Here is a 20626-nt window from a genome sequence, read left to right on the forward strand (position 1 = left end):
GTAGGTGGTTAATAAATGCTTGTTTGAATATCACTGCAGTCATAAAATTGATACACAAAAATTTATGGGAAGTATAAAGTGCCGGTTTGAGAACAGACCACTTCCTGACGTGTGTGTTATAGCAGAAGAAAGCATGTTGCCTTCCCCCCCTTCCGGTGCAGGGATTTTCAGACAAAAGGATGCCGTGTCTGCCGTGTAATGTATAATTTCGGCTTTCAGGCATGTGCATGCCTGAGATTTCTTCATTTCTCAGTTCTGTGAATTTCTCAGGCATCACACTGTACATTTCATATCTTAGAATAATTATTGATATTTGTTCTTTCAATGATGACTCCTAAATTAGATGCACTACAAAGTTCCATGACACATGGAAGATACAAATGCCGCATCTCCGAGTTCCTGAGCGGCTGTGGTTTGCATCTCTGTATCCTTCCTTCTTGCCACTGCCTATAGCTTCCCTTACGGAGCCCCCGATGGAACATAGGGGGGAATAATCCCTGAAGCAAGACAGCTTAGACTGTTGAAACTGAGAATGTTAAAGCAGGGCGGGAGGTTACCTGTGGGTGCAAGATGCACCGTGTCATTACTAGACACACAGGAAGAAACGCGTTGAAGAAATACTTCTTTATCTGAAAAAGACAATTTTTTGAGGAATAACTCATGAACTTAAAGGTAGACATCTTCGGGGCAGTGACAGAATGTGTCTCCAGTTGTTCTGAAATAAAAGTTTAACAAAAGCAGAAACTACGTTTGAATCAGCATCGCTCTGTGTCTGTCACCAGCACACGTAGGTGCCTTTACGAGGGCTAAATCTTGACATGAGCCATGCCACGCAAGATAAAGACATTCATCCTTCATGTCTTAGAGCCACACGCTCTTTCAAGACCAGTGTGAGAAAACAATGGGATGTCAGGAAAGGTCAGAAGCCACGATCAAGAGACACTCTGATGAAAAAGCCTTCTCTGAGGGCGGCAAGCCCTGGCTCTCTGTTCTCCCAGTCAAACGGAGAGACATTGCACTCACGCTAGTTTCCTGGTTAATTTTTCAAGAATGTGGGTTGTCAGGGATCAGAACACCGTGCGAGCTTCAAAAGGCTGAAAAGCTCTGGCTGGACCCAAACGGTGTGAGCTGGGTCTCCCTGCGAGCCGAGCGCTCGCTTTTCCTTTAATTTCTGCTTGTCTTCATCCTTCACATTTCTTTCTGACATCTTTCCTGGTTTTAAAAGATACATTTTTTAAGCTACATTATTTAAGACAAGGAATTTCTACAAAGCCTTGGAGGGGAACTGAGTTCTTTACTTTCGAAAGAAGCTCGCAGTAGAATATTTTTTTTTTTAAATCAGTGTCAGCGACAGATGAACTTCACAATTTTTAAAGGCTTCATTTTTATCCAAGGTACTTTAGTGCAGAAAACCTTCGAAGATGAAGTTTTCTTTTTATATTCCTATTACTTCCTGGTTTAAGCCAGATCTAAAATACCATAAAACGGCTTGACTTGGAATTTTTTTATATGATACAAAAGTTTCCAAACTTGAACACTGACAGAAACCCAGATTTCTCATTTATGTGATGCAGGAAGCACAGGAGAAGAGGAGAGAACAGCGTTTGGGAGGACGAACAGACGAGCAGGCCCTCGCCTTAATTCATAAGGCCCTACCCTCGACACCTGCAGGGCTCAGAGCTACCGTGGAGCTCCACACCCCATGAGTGCAACCAGTGTAAGTCGAAACCAAGAAAACTGGTTTGGCAATTCCTCGAAATGTGCCACATACAGTTGCCATATGACCCAGCAATTCCGCTCTGAAGTACATACCCCAAAGAATTCAAAACAAAGACTCAGATGCACAGACAGCGCTGCTCACTGCAGTGTTATTCACAGCAGTTAAAGGGGAGGAGAAAGGACTCCAGGGCCCATCCGGGGATGAACAGATCAACATAGGGTGGCAGCCAGAAAGGCAATGAGGCTCTGAGGCACGTGACAGCATGAGTGAACCCCGGAAGTGCTGTGGAAGGTGAGAGAAGCCACACGAACGGAAAACTGTCATGCAATTCCACTTAGGGGAGGTGCCTAGAACAGGAAGCTCCTAAGGGCATAAGAAACAGAGAGTTTCCAGGGACCAGGGGTAGTAGAAACAAGGAGAGAGTGTTCAAGGGTACAAGAATTTGTCTTTGCGAAGATGGAAAGGTTCTGGAAATAGATATTGGTGACTGTGAAAATACCTAAGGCTACTGAATAGCACACTTAAAATGATGAAAGAGTCCAATTTTATGTACGTTTTATACATATTTATATTTGATGTATATTTTACTACTCAAAATATAGCATTAGGAAAACAAAGCTAGAACCTGTTAAATAAGCTATATGCTCTTCTCTTACCTCGATGAATAGAACTTTGGGTATAATTTGAACTAGGTGTGGTCTCCCATTTGGAACATGGTGGTCTAAAAGGAGGCAGCCTCCCCCTGTACCCCCCACATCCATGCACCCACACACAGAAGGTAGCTCTCTGCTCTTCCTCCCGGCGTCTCCCTCAGCAGGTGGGGCTCTGTGTCCATGTCCCGTCCTTATCCCCTCGGAGGCACAGGCTGGCTGGTGATGGTGTGGTCTGAACTCAAGAAGGGGACTCCACCCAAGAGGGCTCCTTGCTCTTGCACATGAGCTCAGGCTCTGTCAGCAGGATCGTCCTGGAGTGTGGTGCAGAAGCTGGCACAGGCTGGCTGCGGGCTTGGCCCACAGGATACGTGGACCCTTTGCGCCGTGGCAGAGGGTGGAATGATGTCCCACAGGAGAGTCAGAAGGACCTTCTGCAATATGGAGTCCAGTGGATGAACTTCACGCCTGCGGATCCTGTGATGATCCAAAGCTATTTAGACTCACCAGTCTCCCTGACGAGGGGTCCAAGGAAGATGATGAACGTCTTCTCTAGAGTTTACACAAGAAAGGACTCTGGGCTCACCCAGTGTCATGTCTTTTCTGTTTTAGGAAATAACTGTGGTTGATCCATGTAGAATTAACACCACCAGCCCGATGTGACACACAACGTTTTGCCTTTCAGACCAGGGTGTTTATAAACTCTATTAATACTACCCGTTGCTCTCAAATGCGGACCCATTCCTGCAAGGAGAACCAATCCCAAAACTCCACTTTGGAATCCTGGAGTGGATTACTGACTTTGACGGCTGCCACATAGTCTTAATTTGCACATCATTTTCCTCTACTCGAATTCATTGGCCAAGAATGAATGAAAGCCCCAGGCATCTGACTTTTTTAAACAGTGTGATGGTGATTTAGAAGGAATAAAGAACCACAGCCTTCTCTTCTCCTCGCCATAGCCACACTGTCACAAACACTGTCTTTCTCTTCCCCTTTCTGCCAAGATTGAAAAGTACATGCCTTGAGAAATTTTATCAACTTTGGCGTACCTGCTGGAACTGGACCTTGACCGTGGGATGCATCTACATCATTCTGCTATCTTTGAATTCTGCAAATATACCTGGCTCTTTCTCTTGTCCATATCTTTGGTTGTCTGCACATTTAGAAAACGCAAGAATACTGTCCTTGTGATGAGAAATTCACACTACTCACTCTTTCTTTGCTTCCCTCGGTGAAACCAAATCACCTCCCTCTTTTTTGCCACATCTTAATATATTTCAGTATTAAGCTATGAATTCGATTTTCGTGGTTTCTCCTTGATTCATTTATCTCTACTCATAGAAGTCATAAAATTAAACCAACACTGCAAAAATACTTGTTGCAGGCAAAGGCTAACAATTGATGATAAAATTAATGGGCAAATGTATGATGAAAAATAGGCTATTTCCATAGCCTTAAAATATATCTCCAGAAGATACCTATAAATTACTAAGTTGAAAATAGTTTTGAGAGTTCCCGTTGCGTCTCAGTGGTAATGAACCCAACTAGTATCCATGAGGATGCCGGTTTGATCCCTGGCCTTGCTCAGTGGGTCAGGGATCCAGTGTTGCCATGAGCTGTGGTGTAGGTCGCAGATGCGGCTCGTTGTTGTGGCTGTGGCATAGGCCTCCAGCTGCAGATTCAACCCTTAGCCTGGGAACTTCCATATGGCATGGGTGTGGCCCTAAAAAGCAAAAAAAAAAAAAAGAAGAGTTGTGTTTTTCTTATCGCATGGTATCAAGGGGCAAGTAATATGTAAGCCTGACAAACACCATAAAAACCAGATAATTCAGGTTTACATCTTGTCTATCTCTAACTATGTGACATCAAAAGCACATGTCACATCTGCAGAATTTTTGGAAAAATACATAACTTCAATTTAGTCATGTGAAAATGTCAGGCAAACCCAATTGAGGGGGATTCTCTAAAATATTTGACCGGTTCTCTTCAAAATTTTCCAGGGCAAAAAAAAAAAAAAAAAAAAGGGAAGAATTAGTGTCTGGCATAGATTGGACAAAGTAGACAAAACTGGATGAATAAATGCATTGGAGAAAGTGGAGCTGGAAAAAAGGACATTAATGGTAAAAGTGGTATATTTTAATAAGGTTTGTAACTTAGTATTATTAACTAAAATATGGATATTATTATAAGTATCTTATATTACTATATTTTATATTATAGAATTTATCTTATATTTTTAGTACTATCATATTATCAGTAACTAATAGCACAATGAGTTGAAGGTAATAGCTATTAGTTAATTAGTTCCAGTGCTACTAATAACAATTAGTCATAATGAAAACTAACTTCCTGGTGTTAACATCAAGCGTAGCTGGGAACGGGGTACACAGGAAATAACTACTATTTCTTACAACTTTTTCACAGGTCTAAATTTATTTCAAAATAAAAAGCTCCCCCCCAAATCACAGGGTGTCTCCAGCCACCCGTTTTGTCCTTTGCCCTCTTCTGTCTGCTTGGAATTCAGGCTCAGTGCCGCAGGCAGAGCAGGGACGAGGTGACAAGGACAAGACAAGGACGACCATGTGGAGACAGACAGGGCCTGGGTCCCTCATGGCCTGCAGTCCTCAGCGGCAGCCTCCGCCTGGTCCTGCCTGCCCGTCTCCAACCTGTCACCAGGGGAAAACAGCAACACATATGTGATCAAAGCTGAGACAGGCTAGGTCCTGGGACCTGGACCCTTGGCTGCAGTGGCTGCAGTTCTTGCATCTGGGCAAACATCTCAAGCAACGAAATACAAAGAAACTGTAAAGGACTGCAAATAACTGCATGCGTGGGTAGTTGGGGCAAACTATGGACAACAAGATACAGAAAAACCCTAAAACACAACTGCCACTTCTGAAGAACCAAGAGCAGAAGCAGGGCACTACACATGCCCCCTGCACACAATGCCACCAGAGGGATGGGCAGAGCACCTAAGCCACCCCCGAGGCTCAAACTCTGGACCCAACCCTGCCCTCACCTCATATAAGGAACCAGCTCACCAACCCCCTTTGGGGAGCTCCAGGAAGCAAGCTAGCCAGGGAGCCCCTGCTTGTGTTCATTCCCCTCTGTTGCAGCAGGGGCCCCAGTAAAGCCTTGCCTGACTTTTCCTATCTGGTGTCTCCACTTCTATGGACTAAGAAGGCCAAGAAACTGGATAGTAGTGAAGCCACTGAAAAAATAAGAAATAGTTCTGATTCTTTGACTGTCCCTTATTCTTTGGAAATGAAAGTTTTCCTTAGAAAGTGATGGTTCTCCACACACGGCGCTGCTCTCTGCCCAAGGCAGAGCTCATGACCCCAGGGCCCTGCTCACACGTCAGGTCCATGGTGAACAGCACGGGCCCTGCACTGTCACTGCTACCGCTCGCCTCTCACACTCCTGTGCTGAACCACATGAGGAGCTCCTGTGATCCCAGATCCAGAGTCCTTTTACCACATCACAGCTACCTTCCTGACGAACCATAAGCCAATCCATCCTATCTCCGTGAATAAGAATAACCCAGATATAAAAGCAACTTTGTAATCACTGCTTCGGTAATAGGAGGCACGTGCCATTTGCAGATGATCCATTTCTACCACTGCTGCAGAACACAAGTCCCCAGCATGACATAACATTTCATGGTTAATAGAGAGAAAAAGGACAGACATTCTCTTATGCAATGGAGACTATGAAATATTCATGGGATAGGTCTTGACAGTATCTTAGGAAATACATTATATACAGTGTTCAAAGAACAAAAACTTTCTCCCTCATAGGATTTATAATGGCAATAGTCTGAAAATCTCATTTTTTTCCATTTTTTAGTTTTATTAAAGTACAGCTGGTTTACAATGTTGCAATAATTTTTGCTATACAACAGACCAAGTCTTATCACTTTAAAAGGGTAACTTGGGGGGAGCTCCCATCGTGGTGCAGCAGTTAACGAATCCGACTAGGAACCGTGAGGTTGCGGGTTCGGTCCCTGGCGTTGCTCAGTGGGTTAAGGATCCAGTATTGCTGTGAGCTGTGGTGTAGGTTGCAGACGTGGCTCAGATCCTGCGTTGCTGTGGCTGTGGTGTAGGCCAGCGGCTACAGCTCCGATTAGACCCCTAGCCTGGGAACCTCCATATGTCATTGGAGCAGCCCTAGAAAAGGCAATAAGACCAAAAAAAAAAAAAAAAAAAAAAAAAAGGGTAACTCAGGAGTTCCCTGGTGGCTCAGTGGGTTAAGGATCCAGTGTTTCCACTGTTGTGGTTCGGGTCACTGCTGTGTCATGGGTTCAATCCTCGGGCTGGGAACTTCCACATGTTGCCACCATGGCCCAAAAAAAAGGTAACTAAATTAGAGTAGCTATAGTTAGCAACTCTATTGCTACAGAATTAGTAGAACTTACATTATTTGCATTTGTCTCTAAGATTTCTTTATAGGTCTAAAAACAGTATGATTAGAATGCAATAGCTACATATAGGGTAAATCATGTACACATAAAATTTTGAGGCTTAAAGCAAGACTCATTGTGGTTATTAAACCATTAAATTATATTAGCTTTATTTTTAAGATAGGCCCCTCCCAGCACCCTCCCCCAACCCCCGCCACCACTCCTTCTTGCTCAAAAGTACATGTTTTGATGTTCCTTCTTTCCAAGTGCTAAAATGAATGCAAAGGCCCCAAAATGCACAGAGCAGCCTTCATGAAACTTCAAGAAGAGGAGTTCCCATCATGGCACAGCAGAAACGAATTCAACTAGGAACCATGAGGTTGCAGGTTCGATCCCTGGCCTCACGCAGTGGATTAAGGATCTGGCATTGCCATAAGCTGTGGTGTAGGTTGCAGACGTGGCTCAGATCCTGCGTTGCTGTGGCTATGGTATAGGCCAGCAGCTACAGCTCCAATTAGACCCCTAGCCTGGGAATTCCATGTGCTGCGGGGGCGGCCCTCAAAAGACAAAAAAAAAAAAAGAAACTTCAAGGGGAGACAACTGCACGGCTTGCAGGCTCTACAGACTGGTCCCATGTGTCTCATTTTGAAGTCAGTTACTCTTCCTGTCCCAGAGCATGTGGGACTTAGGATAGAATCTATGTGGAAATACATGTGTTTTAGAAACGCTTCTTGCATGCAAATGGGCTATTCTTTTCAAGAAAACTTGACACTTCCGGCCAAACGGAAGAGAAATGCCAATGGCAGAATGAGCAGCAGTGTACCCCTGCCCAGTGGCTCAGTGCTGCTCTCTCTCTGTCCTACGTATGTGAGCTCAGCTGAGGTGCTAATCACTTCAGCATGTGGGTGTGCGTGCCTGAGTGTCCTCTGTCCAGCATGGCCAAAAACCAACTCCTTTTTTCTCAACTGTGTCTTCCATGGTTGTCTCCAGAACTGTAATTATATTTATATTTGTTAATTATCTTCCTCCGTGACTTTTACGTTACATGGAAATCAGTAATACTTAACTAAAAACAAATAACACAACCACAACACAGACATAATGGAGTTTCCATTGTGGCACAGCAGAAAGGAATCCTACTTGTATCCATGAGGATCTGGGTTCGATCCCTGGCCTCTCCCAGTGGGTTAAGGATCCAACATTGCCGTGAGCTGTGGTGTAGGTCGCAGATGTGGCTCGGATCCTGCATTGCTGTGGCTGTGGTGTAGGCTGGCAGCTGGAGCTCCGATTCAACCCCTAGCCTAGGAACCTCCATATGCCTCGGAAGCGGCCCAAGAAAAGGCAAAAAGACCCCCCCCCCCCCAAAAAAAAAAGAAAACTAAATAATTAATCCTTTAAAAAAAAAAACAAAAAGAACCTGAACATATTAATTTCTGGAAAGAATGTAGAGTGAGAACTCTCATTCATTGCCGATAAGAATTCAAAATGGTACACCTACTTTGGAAAATAGTTTGGCTATTGTATACAAAGTGAAACATTGTCTGACCATGTAGAACAACTATCACACCACAAGGTATTTATCCAAAGTTATTTGAAAAATCATGTCCCCATGAAACCCAGTAAATAGATACTTATACAGCTGTATTCACAATTACTCAAGACTTGTAACAATTGAGATGTAAATGGATAAACAAACAGTGGTACCTCCATGCCATGGATACTGTCCAGGGACAAAAAAAGGAATGAGCTATTAACATATGCAAAAATAGGGACGAACCTTTTTTTTTTTTGACTGCACCCATAGTATATGGAATTTTCAGGCCAGGGACTGGATCCCAGCTGCAGCTGTGACCTACGCCATAGCTGCAGCTACGCTGTATTCTTAACCCACTGTGCCGGGCTGGGGATCAAACCCACACCTTGGCAGTGACCGGAACAGCTGCAGAGACCATGCTGGATCCTTAATCTGCTGCACCACAGTGGGAATTCCTGGGTGAATCTTAAATTAACATAACCAAGTGAAAGAAGTCGGTCTGAAGAGGCCACATACTGCAAGATTCTATTTTGGTGACATTATGGAAAGAACAACATCACAATGACAGTATCAGGTGAGTGGTGGCCAGGGGGTCCAGGGAGAGGCAGAGCTGAACAGGTGAGGCACTGGGGGTGGGGAGGGTGTTAAGGGCAGTGAAACTATTTTGTATTAAACTGTAACAGTGACTTATGACATTTTGCTCTTGTCACAACCTTGGAGAAATGGCTAGCTCTCCAGTTAGGTTAGATAATATACAAGATGAGCCTGGAATAGCCTGAAGTGCTAGATAGTGAGAAAGTACATCCCCCAAACCCACGATCACGTCAAGAAGACTCGGTCATGGATTTTGAATAGTTGTGTTTTCATTATCATTTGTCTCGAGGTATTTTTCAATTTCCCTTTTGATTTCCTCATTGACCCACTGATTTTTCAGTAGCGTGTTTAGTCTCCATGTAGTGATTTTTTTCTCATTTCTTTTCCTGTGGTTGATTTCTAGTTTCATACCATTGTGGTCAGAGAAAATACCTGTAATAAACTATAATGGAAAGAAAAATTTTTAAATAAAAAGTCTAAGAGGGAGGTGGGGCGAAGAAGACACAGTAGCCAGCTGAAAGTGCCAAACTGGAACAATGTGAGCAAAAATAAATAAAGTAGGATTGGATTATAGCCCAAGGTTTAAAATAAAGATTCATGAAGCCATATTAATATAAGCAAATGATTAAATAAGTAAACAAATTGGGGAGACGAGTTAAATCCCTCATTCAGACGAATTCCAAATAATCTACATTGATATTGTATTCTCAAGGATATGAAGCAAAACTCTCCTTTCCTTCAGCATTAGTGACTTCCTTCCAAAAATGTACAGAGTGGAAACAGGGGAAAGAGTAGTGGTGGGAACGCCTGATAAACAGGCGCTCGGGGTCAACAGGTGGCGGGAAGCCTTGTTGACAGCGCACACCTGTGACGTGAAGGCATCTCCTCTACTCTAAACTGAAACATATATATTTATAAAAGCAGAATAAAGATACAAATTCAGAAAATAGCTTAACTGTGAAAGGGAGAAATTATTAAGAAAAGAGACAAAGGAGGGATTTACTTTTAGTAAAATCTCTTCTTATTCTACTCTGACAGAGATAGTCAAAGACATGAAATCTGAGTTTACAAGAAATATTGAGGCTTAAAGGAGTATTTACATTAAACGAGTGATTCTGGGTCATTAGCAGCAGCATATGGAGTCAAAGGTGCTAATTCAGCTTCAGGATAAACAGCTTGGGCTTTGTTGTCTCAGATATTTGGATATTTATAGAATCCGTCCTTTACACTGAATTATTACCTAAGATAGAGTGATTTTCTGAGCGGAGAATCGTCGCTTCAGAAAACAGAGTGTTGAAGTAGGAAAGTGAGGAAAGTGGGAGGTTTCAGTCCATATGACGCTGTATTTACTAAATGACAATGGTCTGCATTTTCCTATGAAAACAGTACACGGTGCTCCTCCTGCAAGCTTCATGTCTGACTGACAGCATGAAAGTATCTGCTACCCAGGCTGGTTTGAATCCACAAAGGATTCCCTTGGGAGAATGCCAGATGACGTGAGAGACCCCCCTAAGGGTTCAGTAACACATTTCAAAAGTTCCCTTGCAACTAATAAGCTCTACTACCAATAAAACTTGAAAGATAACGAGAGCCTACAAAAAGGCAGTGACTGCAAACATCACTGAGCTTCCCTTCAATTGAAGTGTTTCCCTGGAGGAAGTTGGGCTCGAGAATAAGGTCAGGGTATTCTTATTTTAACTTATTACCTCTCCTTATTTTAACAAATGAGAAGAGATTTATTCTTGGCAGCCTTCAGAAAAGAAAATATTTTTTCTCTCTTCAAATTGCCATTTCAGAACTCTACAAATGAAGGAAGAGTTGCCTAAGCAGTTCAAAAATGAGAAGTATTTCTTCTTCTTGAAAACGCTCCTTCCCAGCAGCTCTGAATTGGCGTTTGTGCTCAAGTGTGTGCCTCACCCATTCCGTAGGTCTGAGCCTGAACAGAAAGGCCACGATGCCCACTTCACAAAATCTTCAAGCTGGAGCTTTGCGGGGGTGTATTAACGACAACAGAGGCAAAGTTAACTTCCCACACATCTCAGAGACGAGGAGCTGGAGACACAACCCACTGAAAGGCTGGCATGGCCATCACCTCTGGGGAAAAACACACTCCTACACCAGGATATATGCAGCAGGCACTCTGATTCGATGGATCCAACTCCTCTTTCCTTTCCTGCTGTTAGTGAGGTTTGTCTGCCTCTACTGTAGAGGATGTGAGAGTTACAAACTTGATTTTCCCTCCTCATAGTGTAAGCCAAAGTCTACCAAGGCTACATCCAGGCTCTCTTGGTTTCCCTGCTCAGAGTTCTATATCCACTGCAGGAAGCCACAAAGCTCTGGTTTCCTGCTGTCATTGACTCTGACTGCCTATCCTTGAGCTCCTGGTGGCCCGAGATAAATGACAGTAGTAGTTGCTGCTTCCAACAGATGAGGCTGGTCCTAACTGATGAGCCAAGGTGACAGGAAAAGTCAGGGATGTCTTTTAAACAGTTAATACTCTACAAGCCCAAGGGAGTAACAACCAAGATGCTAAAGGAAACTGGAATAACAGCTAATACTGCAGTGGCTGAGCAGTACTCAGACAACTACCGGAATGAATTCACAAAGTAATTCTCAAAGAACCTCTGTGTGAAGACGATATGATCAGTCCCACGTTCTTATTAAGACTGAGTCGAAGAGTTCCCTTTGTGGCTAAGTGGGTTAAGGACCCAACGCTGGCCTCTGTGAGGGTATGGGTTCAATTCCTGGCCTTGCTCAGTGGGTTAAGGATCCAGCGTTGCCATGAGCTGTGGTGTAGGTCACAAAAACACGGCTCAGATCTAGCGTTGCTCTGACTATGGCTGGCAGCCGTAGCTCTGTTTCAACCCCTAGCCTGGGACCTTCCACGTGCTGCAGGTGTGACCCTAAAGAAAAAGAAAGGGTGTGTGTGTGTTACTGCAACACCTTGCAGTATAGGAGAAATTAGCACAACACTGTAAATCAACTATACTTTAATTAAAAAGTATGTTTTTTTAAAAAAAGAAAGAGCCCTGATGAGATAAGAAAATGAAATGAAATTTGATGACTATAGGTATGAACCAAGAAAACCAAGAGAGTTAAAAACAACAAAAAACTGCAAGGGAAGAAAAGAGTATCTCTAAGATCCCATGGTGAGAAGAAGCTGAAAGACTTGCAGAGAAACCAATGTGGCTCGAACCAGTATGTGAAGGGGAGGCTGGTTCACAGTAACTTTGGAGGGAAGAAGAGAGCGGTGACAGCAGCAGAGCAAGAGAACCTCGAAGTCCAGGCACAGAGCCTGGCTCTTTACCCAAGAAAAACGGGACATCATTACTGGCTTTGAATAGTGCGATGAATGATCAGCTCTACATTTGGCAAATATCACCTCTGCATCAACAGTAATTGTTTTGTAAGGCGTCAGTGTGACATTTAATGTCCAAATTATTTAGGTTGCTTAAGATCCTGGCTAATATTAAACTGAGTTAAATATTGGAAGTCCATAGAAAGCAAAACAATTTCTATTTAAGATGCAACGGTGAAGTCTTAACTACTAAAGATAAATTGAAGTTTACATACTTTTGTTTTAATATACTACACAGAAAGCTCTGGTTTGGGATCAGGTTAAACAGCATATTGATTTTTGTCATTTAGACAGGTGTGCAGAGATGCGTGAGGCTGTAGAAAGGTGCGTTACATGTGTTTGGTAACATGCTCAGTACCAGGGCATGGTATCAGTTCTCCACTAACCACACCTAAACTCAGACTTTTCTGTGAATTGATTAGAATCATACAGGCAACTGAGTCTATAGTAGGAATAACAGAGAAATACAAGTGCATGGGTTTTTGTCTTCCAAGGACAATGAGTAGTTTTTGTTTTCAAGTAATGTGATATTTTCAGAAAAAGAAAAGTTAAGGACAAAACTTGGAAAGTGAATTTTATATGTCTTTGTTTACAAAACCTAGGTCTGACGTGGAAATCGAATATTTTAAATTTTGACAAGTTTCACTTAGTTCGGATGTTACTTATTCCCTTGGTTTGTTGATTCATGACTTGACTAGAATGGGAAAAGTCATTTTTTTTAACTTTTGTGTAAATCGCAATAGAGACTCTGTATCTTACCAGAATAACAGATGTGGACATATCCTTTATTGTGAAAAACCTTTTCTAGTTTATGAAAAAGCTAAGATTATGTACAACGGGATTATCCTCCATGTTTACATACAAGTGTTTATTTTCACTTTGATTAATTTCTCAAACAAGTATCCTTTCTCGGATGCCTATAATATCTTGGCCCAATGTTCAAATCACCTCTGACAATTCTTTAAATTTTGCCTAAGACTATATCTCCTAAATTAAGAAAAAATAAAATAAAACTTTGTAAATCTAAAAAGATTTCTGACATCTCCTAAAGGTCCCTAAGAAACCACGAAGGCTTGTTCTCTCGCCTTATTAAAAGGCACATTAGAAGTAACGGCAGGAAGAACATGGGAAGAGCTGTCAACTCAGAAGAGAGGCTCGGCCTTTGCTAGATGCAGTTTGACCAGGAAATACTACTGCATGAGTCTCCTCGGGCTGCTGTAACAAAATATCAGAACTTGAGTGGCATAAACAGCACAAATTTCATTTCCTATGGTTCTGGAAGCTAGAGGTCCAAGGTCAAGGTGTCGGCAGTGTGGTTCCTGGTGAGGACTCTCTCTTTAGCTTGCAGGCGGCTGCCTCGTCACCGTGTCCTCACGTGGCTGCCTCTCATGTGTCTGCAGGTGCACATCCTGGTGCCTCTCTCTCCTTTTACGGACACCAATCACACTGCACAAGGGGCCCAACCTCATTATCTCATTTTACCTTACCGTCTCCCTGAAAGGCCCTGTCTACCAAATACCGTAATGGGATTAGGCCTTCAGCATGTGAAGGAGGGGCATGATTCAGTTCATAATAACTAGTAATATAAATATTTCAGAAATTACATAATTTATGGGAAGGCCTTGGAGAGTTACCGATGCTCTGGCTATCCGTGATATTGTCTCAGCTCAGAGGCTACATTACTGAACCCTTCTGAAACAGCTGTGTAGTACATCCAATAAAGAATTCCCCTCTCTCACTCTGAGATTATTGCTTATTATAATAAAACACCCACTTTTTACTTTTTAACCAGCTATAGGTGGTTTCTTTTTACACTGATGCTTAGGTATATAACTGCTTTTTAGGGCTGCAGGTGAGGTATAGAGAAGTTCCCATGCTAGGGGTCGAATCAAAGCCACAGCTGCCAGCCTACACCACAGGCACAGAAACGCAGGATCTGAGCCCTGTCTTCAACCTACACCACAGCTCACAGTGATGCTGGATCCTCCATCCACTGAGCAAGGCCAGGGATTGAACCTGTTCCTCTTGGATATTAGTAGGGTTTGTTTCTACTGAGCCGCAATGGGAACTCCCTACACTGATGCTTCTTGTAAGATTTATAAGCCTCGTACCAGCGTTTTGGTCTTTAATAAAGAAGAACAGTCTCAAAGCCTCATGGAAAGGTCTACACAAGAGACTTTTAACTATTAATACTTCCAGAATGCCCTCTTATGTACAGACTTCTGAGATGACCTTGCCTAACAATTCTGAGTAGCCATAAACACAGTCAGGCTTTGCAGGCCACTTTCTTGAAAGCAAGACACTGCAGAAGAAAAATTTTTTACTTGGGTGTGAACTGCTAAGAGAAATGGAAGTTTTCTGGAATATTGTTCATGTGGTTTTAATGTTCCAAAGGATATAAAACAAATCTTTTGAAGCACATCTAATCCTTAATTTCATAAGCTCTGCTTTTGAAGATGAAATGAAACATTTTTCAAAGGTCTGATTCTCAGTGATTCCCCAGAAGTCAGAGATTTTATTAAGTCTCCTAATGATTTATGGAAAAACTGTGCAGGTATTTGCATAGACCCTCTAAGAATGTGGCTTCCTTTTTATAGGATATAAGTGGACACGTTGAATGCACAACCAAGACTTGACTTGGAGAGTCCTACCTGAAAATAATTCTTACTTAATCAGGCCTGACAAGTCCCCTATTAAGTAACAAGGCTGAATTCATGTGTGGAGCCAAAGCCCAAAGTCTTCCCTGAAAAATCATCCGGGTACCTGATTCAGCCTCAGGGCTCTCAGCCTCAGATGATAACAAGGTCACTCCCTGGTCCATCGCCAACCTCAGCCAATAGGAGGCATTCACCCAAATGTATAGGAAATACAAATGAAGTCTGGTGGAAAGAGTTGCTTAAGCCTGGTTTCCTGGTCTTGGAAGACAAATAGTAGAAGCTTTTAAAAGCCCAACCCAAGATTCCGAGTGAAAACCCCCAGATATAACTTTATTTCCTGGCCTCAGTTGTACCTTAATAATTTGTGGATTTATATCTACCAAACAGTCGCAAGGATGCCCATAAGGCTAATTTAAATCCTGCTTCTCCTATTTATATAATCAGGTCAAATCTGATGAGACTTGTCTTTTCGTCATCAAGAATCACCTTCGGAGATTAATTTCATTGCAAGTAGGGAAACTGTCAGAAAATGGGCAGAATTACTGGGTGTCCTTTCAGTAAAATGCTGCTAGTCCAGCAGAACCTCTGGGTGGTTGTCTGACTCTTTAAGCGTGTACATCTTTGGTTGTTCTATAATTCTGTAGAGAGAGAATGTGAGTTGTAAAAAAGTAATAGCCATGCAAATGTTTCCTTCCAAAGGCATGCCAATAATTACTGCTCATGGTAAAACACAAAAGCATCGTGTCCCTGGGGAATATGTATCTCTGTACGTCAAATTCTCGTGGGAACCAGTTGTAACATCTCATTTCTCCCCTTGTTAGTGCGCCTTCAAGGAGACAGATCAGGAATAGTCAGGAGCCTAGAAGGAAAACAAGGAAATTGTGATGTTAACATCTGCAAAGAAGGGCGAGCTTTCAAGAAAGATGAAGGCTTGACTGCTCTTAATGCTCCTGAGAGGTTCTGTAGGATGAGGAGAGAAAAATACAGAAGCGCTTAAGTGGAGTGAGGGCAGAGGGAGATTATATCAGTTCAGGAGTGAGGAAAAGAAAATGCTGGAAATAGGTACTGACAGCTGTGCTGTAATAAAAATGTATACTTGGTCTTTGTCTCCAGGTTCTGGCACAGAGCTCCTAAAATTCAGAATTTCCCGAAAGACAGGAGTGCCTCTGTTACTCCTTTAAGCCCCTTTCCACTACACCTGCACTTATGCTAATGAGGGGATGGGGTGGGATTTGGAACTGCTTATGTAGGAGTTTTCCGTCAGCCAATTTCCAGCCCCCTCACCTCCCTGGAGGTTACTGGGTTATACAGGAATACGAAACATAAAAATTCTCTGGAACACAAAGATTCGGAGAGCTTCTGGGCCTGGGGGCACACCGCTGTGTCCGGAAGGTGGCGAAGTCCTGGAGGACCCAGCGGTCCTCAGGCATCCTCCCTCCCCACACCTGGTCCTCTTTCTCTACCCTGTGGCTGTTCGCGACGTGCATCCTTCATAATAAGTGGATAATTGTTACATGTACAGTTTCCCTGAGTTCTATGAGCCACTCTAGCAAAATCTCAAACTTGAAAGGGAATCATGGAAACCCCAAGTTCAGAGTGGGCCACACAGCCTGGCCACCCCTTTCACACTTGGCATTTAATGTGGGGGGCTGTCTTGTGGGACGGAGCCCTTCTTCTGTGGGGTCTTTGCTAACTCTGGGTTGTCAGTGTCAGGACTGAACGGAATTGTTAGCCATCCAGTCAGAGCACTGGCTGGTGCTGGAAGAATCCACACCACAGCTCTTTCAGGAAGTCTGGTTTACAGGAAGAGGAGGGCACTGCAGGAGTGCAATGGAAATACAGCACCAGGGAATATATGTACAGACCAGTGTTCATCTGGTCTTTTGTATCCTTTTCAACAAACGTGTATAGGCATTCTTTACGTCATTGTCACAAAAATTCTGTAAGGTAGGGGGAGATGATATCACTAGTCCCAGACTGGAGAAGAGAAAAGAGGCCCCAGGAAGTTAAGTAACAGAAAGCCGCCTAAGTACTACACAGCGAAGCTGGAACATTCATCCTCATCGCCAGATGCTTTCAAGGTTCTTCTGGACTCTGGAACATATGAGATTTGAAAGTTCTCAAGTGAACTCTGAAAACCAACTTAAAATTCAGAATCGGGGCACACGGGCTCAGCACCTAGAAACATTCCTTGAAGGGCCAAGAAGGGGAAGTCCTGTTTCTGAGGAGCTGGTGGCAAAGGCCACATCAGAAGCCTCGGCCGCAGTGTGGGCGGAGGGACCTGGACGGGACGATGCTGCGCAGCACGGCCCGGGCTCTCTGCAAAAGGTCGTGGACGAAGTCAGAGGCTGCCTGCCTGAGGAGGGAGCTTGGAAAGACGCGCAGCCTTGGAGGAGAAAGGGGAGAAACAGGAACACGAGGAAGCATAAAAACTGCTTTGAAAGATGTGAAGGGCTATTACGTCGGAAAGGGATATACCGGATTGGTGGTGTACTACTAGCCTGAGCATGGATCAATTGATTCAAATAAACATAAAAATAATTTTCTAACGGCCACAAATATGCATTCGTGAAATGGACCCCCCGAGAGTTACTGAGGTCCTCTTCTACGCAGTATTCAAGGTGACTCTGGTTGATAAAGTTGGAGAAATATCACAGTGTCTACCTATAAATGTTGCGGACATTTTGAAAAGTTTGCTTAATCATTCAAATTTGAATTCAATAGGTCAAGTAAATAAAAATACTTTTTTTTTTTTTTTTTTTTTTGCTTTTTAAGGCAGCATCTGTGGCATATGGAACTTCTCAGGCTAGGGGTCAAATAGGAGCTGCAGCTGCTCACCTACACCACAGCTCATAGCAATGCTGGATCTGAGACCCCCTGAGTGAGGCCAGGGATCAACCCCACATCCTCATGGATCCTAATTGAGTTCTTAAGCCACTAAACCACAATGGGAACTCCCTAAGAAAAATACCTTTTGAAGGTACAGCACAGGTGAAACTATATTTGCTGAATTAGGTTTGATACATTTTAAACGAAAAACGCAAAGTGGGGCAGCTTCTAACCACCTACCATGTATTGTGCTACACAAAAATATTGTTGTGGTAGTTTGGTATTAACCTATTCTGCAGTGATTGTGTATATAAGCTGGAATCTTTGTGGTGAAGGCAAGCAAGAGAGAAGCAACACAAGCCTGTTTAACTTAAATAAATATACTAAAATATATGGAAATAATAATCCCTTCGGGATAAGAAAAAAAAGATTTTATTCACACGTTCTGAATGCAATACATTTTAATGTGTATGGACCGAAGGTTTGTGTGTTCCCCCTTGCCCCAAAACTCATCTGCTTAAGTTCTAACCCTGGCATTACTGCACTATGTGGTGGCATTTGGGAGGTAAGATGGAGCCGTGAGGGTGGGGCCCCCATGATGAGAATCAGTGGCCCCGTCAGAGGAGACCCTGAGCTTTCTCTCCTCTGAGCCCAAAAACAAAGAAATAGATAAAGGTCTCCTGCATACAGAAGAAGGTGAGTGAGCACAGGCAGGAAGAAACCCCTCCGGGAGCTGCATCTGTGACACCTTGATGTGGGGGTTCTAGCTTCCAGAACTGTGAGAAAATACACGTACATCAAATCACCCTGCCGGTCATATTTTGTTTGGGCAGCCCAAGCAGAGGAGTAATATAATATTTTCAATTTCTAAAAATCAAGATTTTACCTGTTGAAGATAAACTAATGATTTGCTGAAAATTCAAGCGAAACCAAACTCACAGAAGCCTCGGCACGGAGAGCCCTGGAGCTGTGTCCTGCACCAGGATCTGCAAACTCAAGGGCCTCGGGAGCAGGCAGGGTCCGCAGTAACACAGGGCGAGAGCGACAGACGCATCCCCGCCGACCTGTTTTAAAGCGCTTCATTTGTAGCACCATTAATTTAATTCAATAACAAATTCTATTGAAATTTCTTTATTAGTTCATGAAACTATGCATCATGCATCTTTTCCACGCCCGGCAGTCTTTTCATTTTTTTCGCTTTTGACAGAGACATGAGTAAAGAAATAGTTCACTTTTTTCCTAACTTGAGGAAAAACAGCAGCAGAAGGAGGTGATCGTTGGAAATGCTAGATGGTCAGTCTCAGTCCAGGAGGCCACGGGGAGCAGGGAAGTCACAGGGAAGCCTGGGAAATGCAGCCTCTGCACATGGCATCACCAGGGGGAAGCGGACCAGAGCTGGGAATTTTATAATTTTTAAAGAGAGGCTGGAAGCCCAGGTTTTTATATGAAATCACCTGTTACTTTTACTTCATGGAAAGCCAACTAATTCAATTCAAAGAACAAAGTGATTTTGCAGACCACACAGTACTATCAGAAATTCCAAGCCTTGTCGCAGAGACCCCCAACCTGACTGGCTGACATTACAGAAACGATCCGTTAATATAAGAACAAGTAAAACCAGAGACGCAACAAGAGGATTGTCTTTAAACCCTTATCTGACTTGCTGACGTGCAGGTGGGAGTCCTTAGTCAGGCCCTCAACCAATGGAACATAGGACACCAGTTCGGTCTCCTTTCTAGTTCAGCTGCACATGGATTCCAGAGATGCAGTACATGGATGCTCATACAATTACGTTCCAGTAATTTTGAGCATAAATATAATACATTGTAAAGTGTACTGTATATCATTTGAGTAACATAAGACAGCCATTCCTCAAAGAAATTTCCAGCAATTAGCCAAGAAAACCTAGTATTTGCTTGCTGACCCTTGTAAAGTAAACACTGTTTTCACCGAAGGGCTGTCTTCATCTGGCCACACTCTCCTGTCCAGGTTTTTTCTTCTTTAAGGATGCTCTCTTCAGCACTGTAAGTCACTAATCTTTCTCATCTGCACTTTTTAAAGTTTCCTTAATGCCACCGGTTTATAGAATACACATGATGGAAAGACCGCCTATTGTCACTGAATGCTCTATTTTTCAGGCAACATTTCATAACATATGTGTGTGTGTGTGTGTGTGTGTGTGTGTGTGTGTGTGTGTGTGTTGCTCTTACCTAAAAAACAGACACATATAAAATAATACTTAAAATAAATCTCTGCCATAAGGCTATTAAATCCCCCTTCAATATAACATTTAAGAAGTACAAAGAGGAGCATTGTCCAAAGAAAACACGTCGGTGTTAAAAGATAATTTTTAAAAGAGATCATGAAACCCATACACATATCAAAAGAACACACCAAAGACTGTATTTGCCTCTTCACTAATGAGGGAGCTGCTAAGATGACACAATCAGTTCAAGGTGCAATTCCAAACACCAAACACATACACAAAGAGGTGAAGGGAAGCAGAATTCGCCATCCTAAAATACGTCTCTTTGGCATGTGGGTTGTATTCGAGAGGCTGTAGAGACAGGGGGATCTCTGAACACAGAGAAGTTGCCCGTTTGTCAAAGACACATTTGTAAAGGAACCCTCCATCTGAAAGGACGCCTCCCTCTCGGTAACCAGGAGAAGGGTGACTACAACCAGAAGCGCATCAGCGAGGAAGGCTCAGCTCTGCAGACCGACCGTGCCCCGTTTACTGTGTCTTTCCTGATAACCCCCATTTATGCCCCCCACCCCCAGCATTTTGCCTTTGTCTTTAGCTGGAGATGGTAGCTTTCTGGGGCCTCTCCCAAGTACACAGGAGGTATAGATGTTGTTAAATATCTATTTGTTTTTCTCCT

General features: G+C 43.1%; 1 protein-coding gene across 10 annotated transcripts in view; it reads right to left on the reverse strand.

Annotated features, from left to right (window-relative positions):
- The window catches only part of LOC146398709 (uncharacterized), an 843865-nt gene that overhangs the window by 365409 nt on the left and 457830 nt on the right, over window positions 1–20626 (reverse strand). For 3 of the 10 annotated variants that reach the window (XR_014819890.1, XM_084982274.1, XM_084982273.1), the window contains one exon: window positions 13014–15774. The exons of the other annotated variants lie outside the window; for them this stretch is intronic. Coding sequence is in view for 2 of the 3 variants with exons in the window: in XM_084982273.1 (XP_084838399.1) it covers window positions 15744–15774 (31 nt within the window). In the remaining variant the exon portion in view is untranslated. Of the gene's footprint in view, window positions 1–13013; window positions 15775–20626 lie in introns of those variants that run through there. 10 annotated transcript variants of the gene reach the window in all.

Source organism: Sus scrofa, chromosome 11 (assembly GCF_054392235.1).
Source record: "Sus scrofa isolate SSC_HxYL_T2T_F1_AM1 chromosome 11, Sscrofa_HxYL_maternal_Yorkshire_Landrace_v2.0, whole genome shotgun sequence".
NCBI classification, from domain to species: domain Eukaryota; kingdom Metazoa; phylum Chordata; class Mammalia; order Artiodactyla; family Suidae; genus Sus; species Sus scrofa.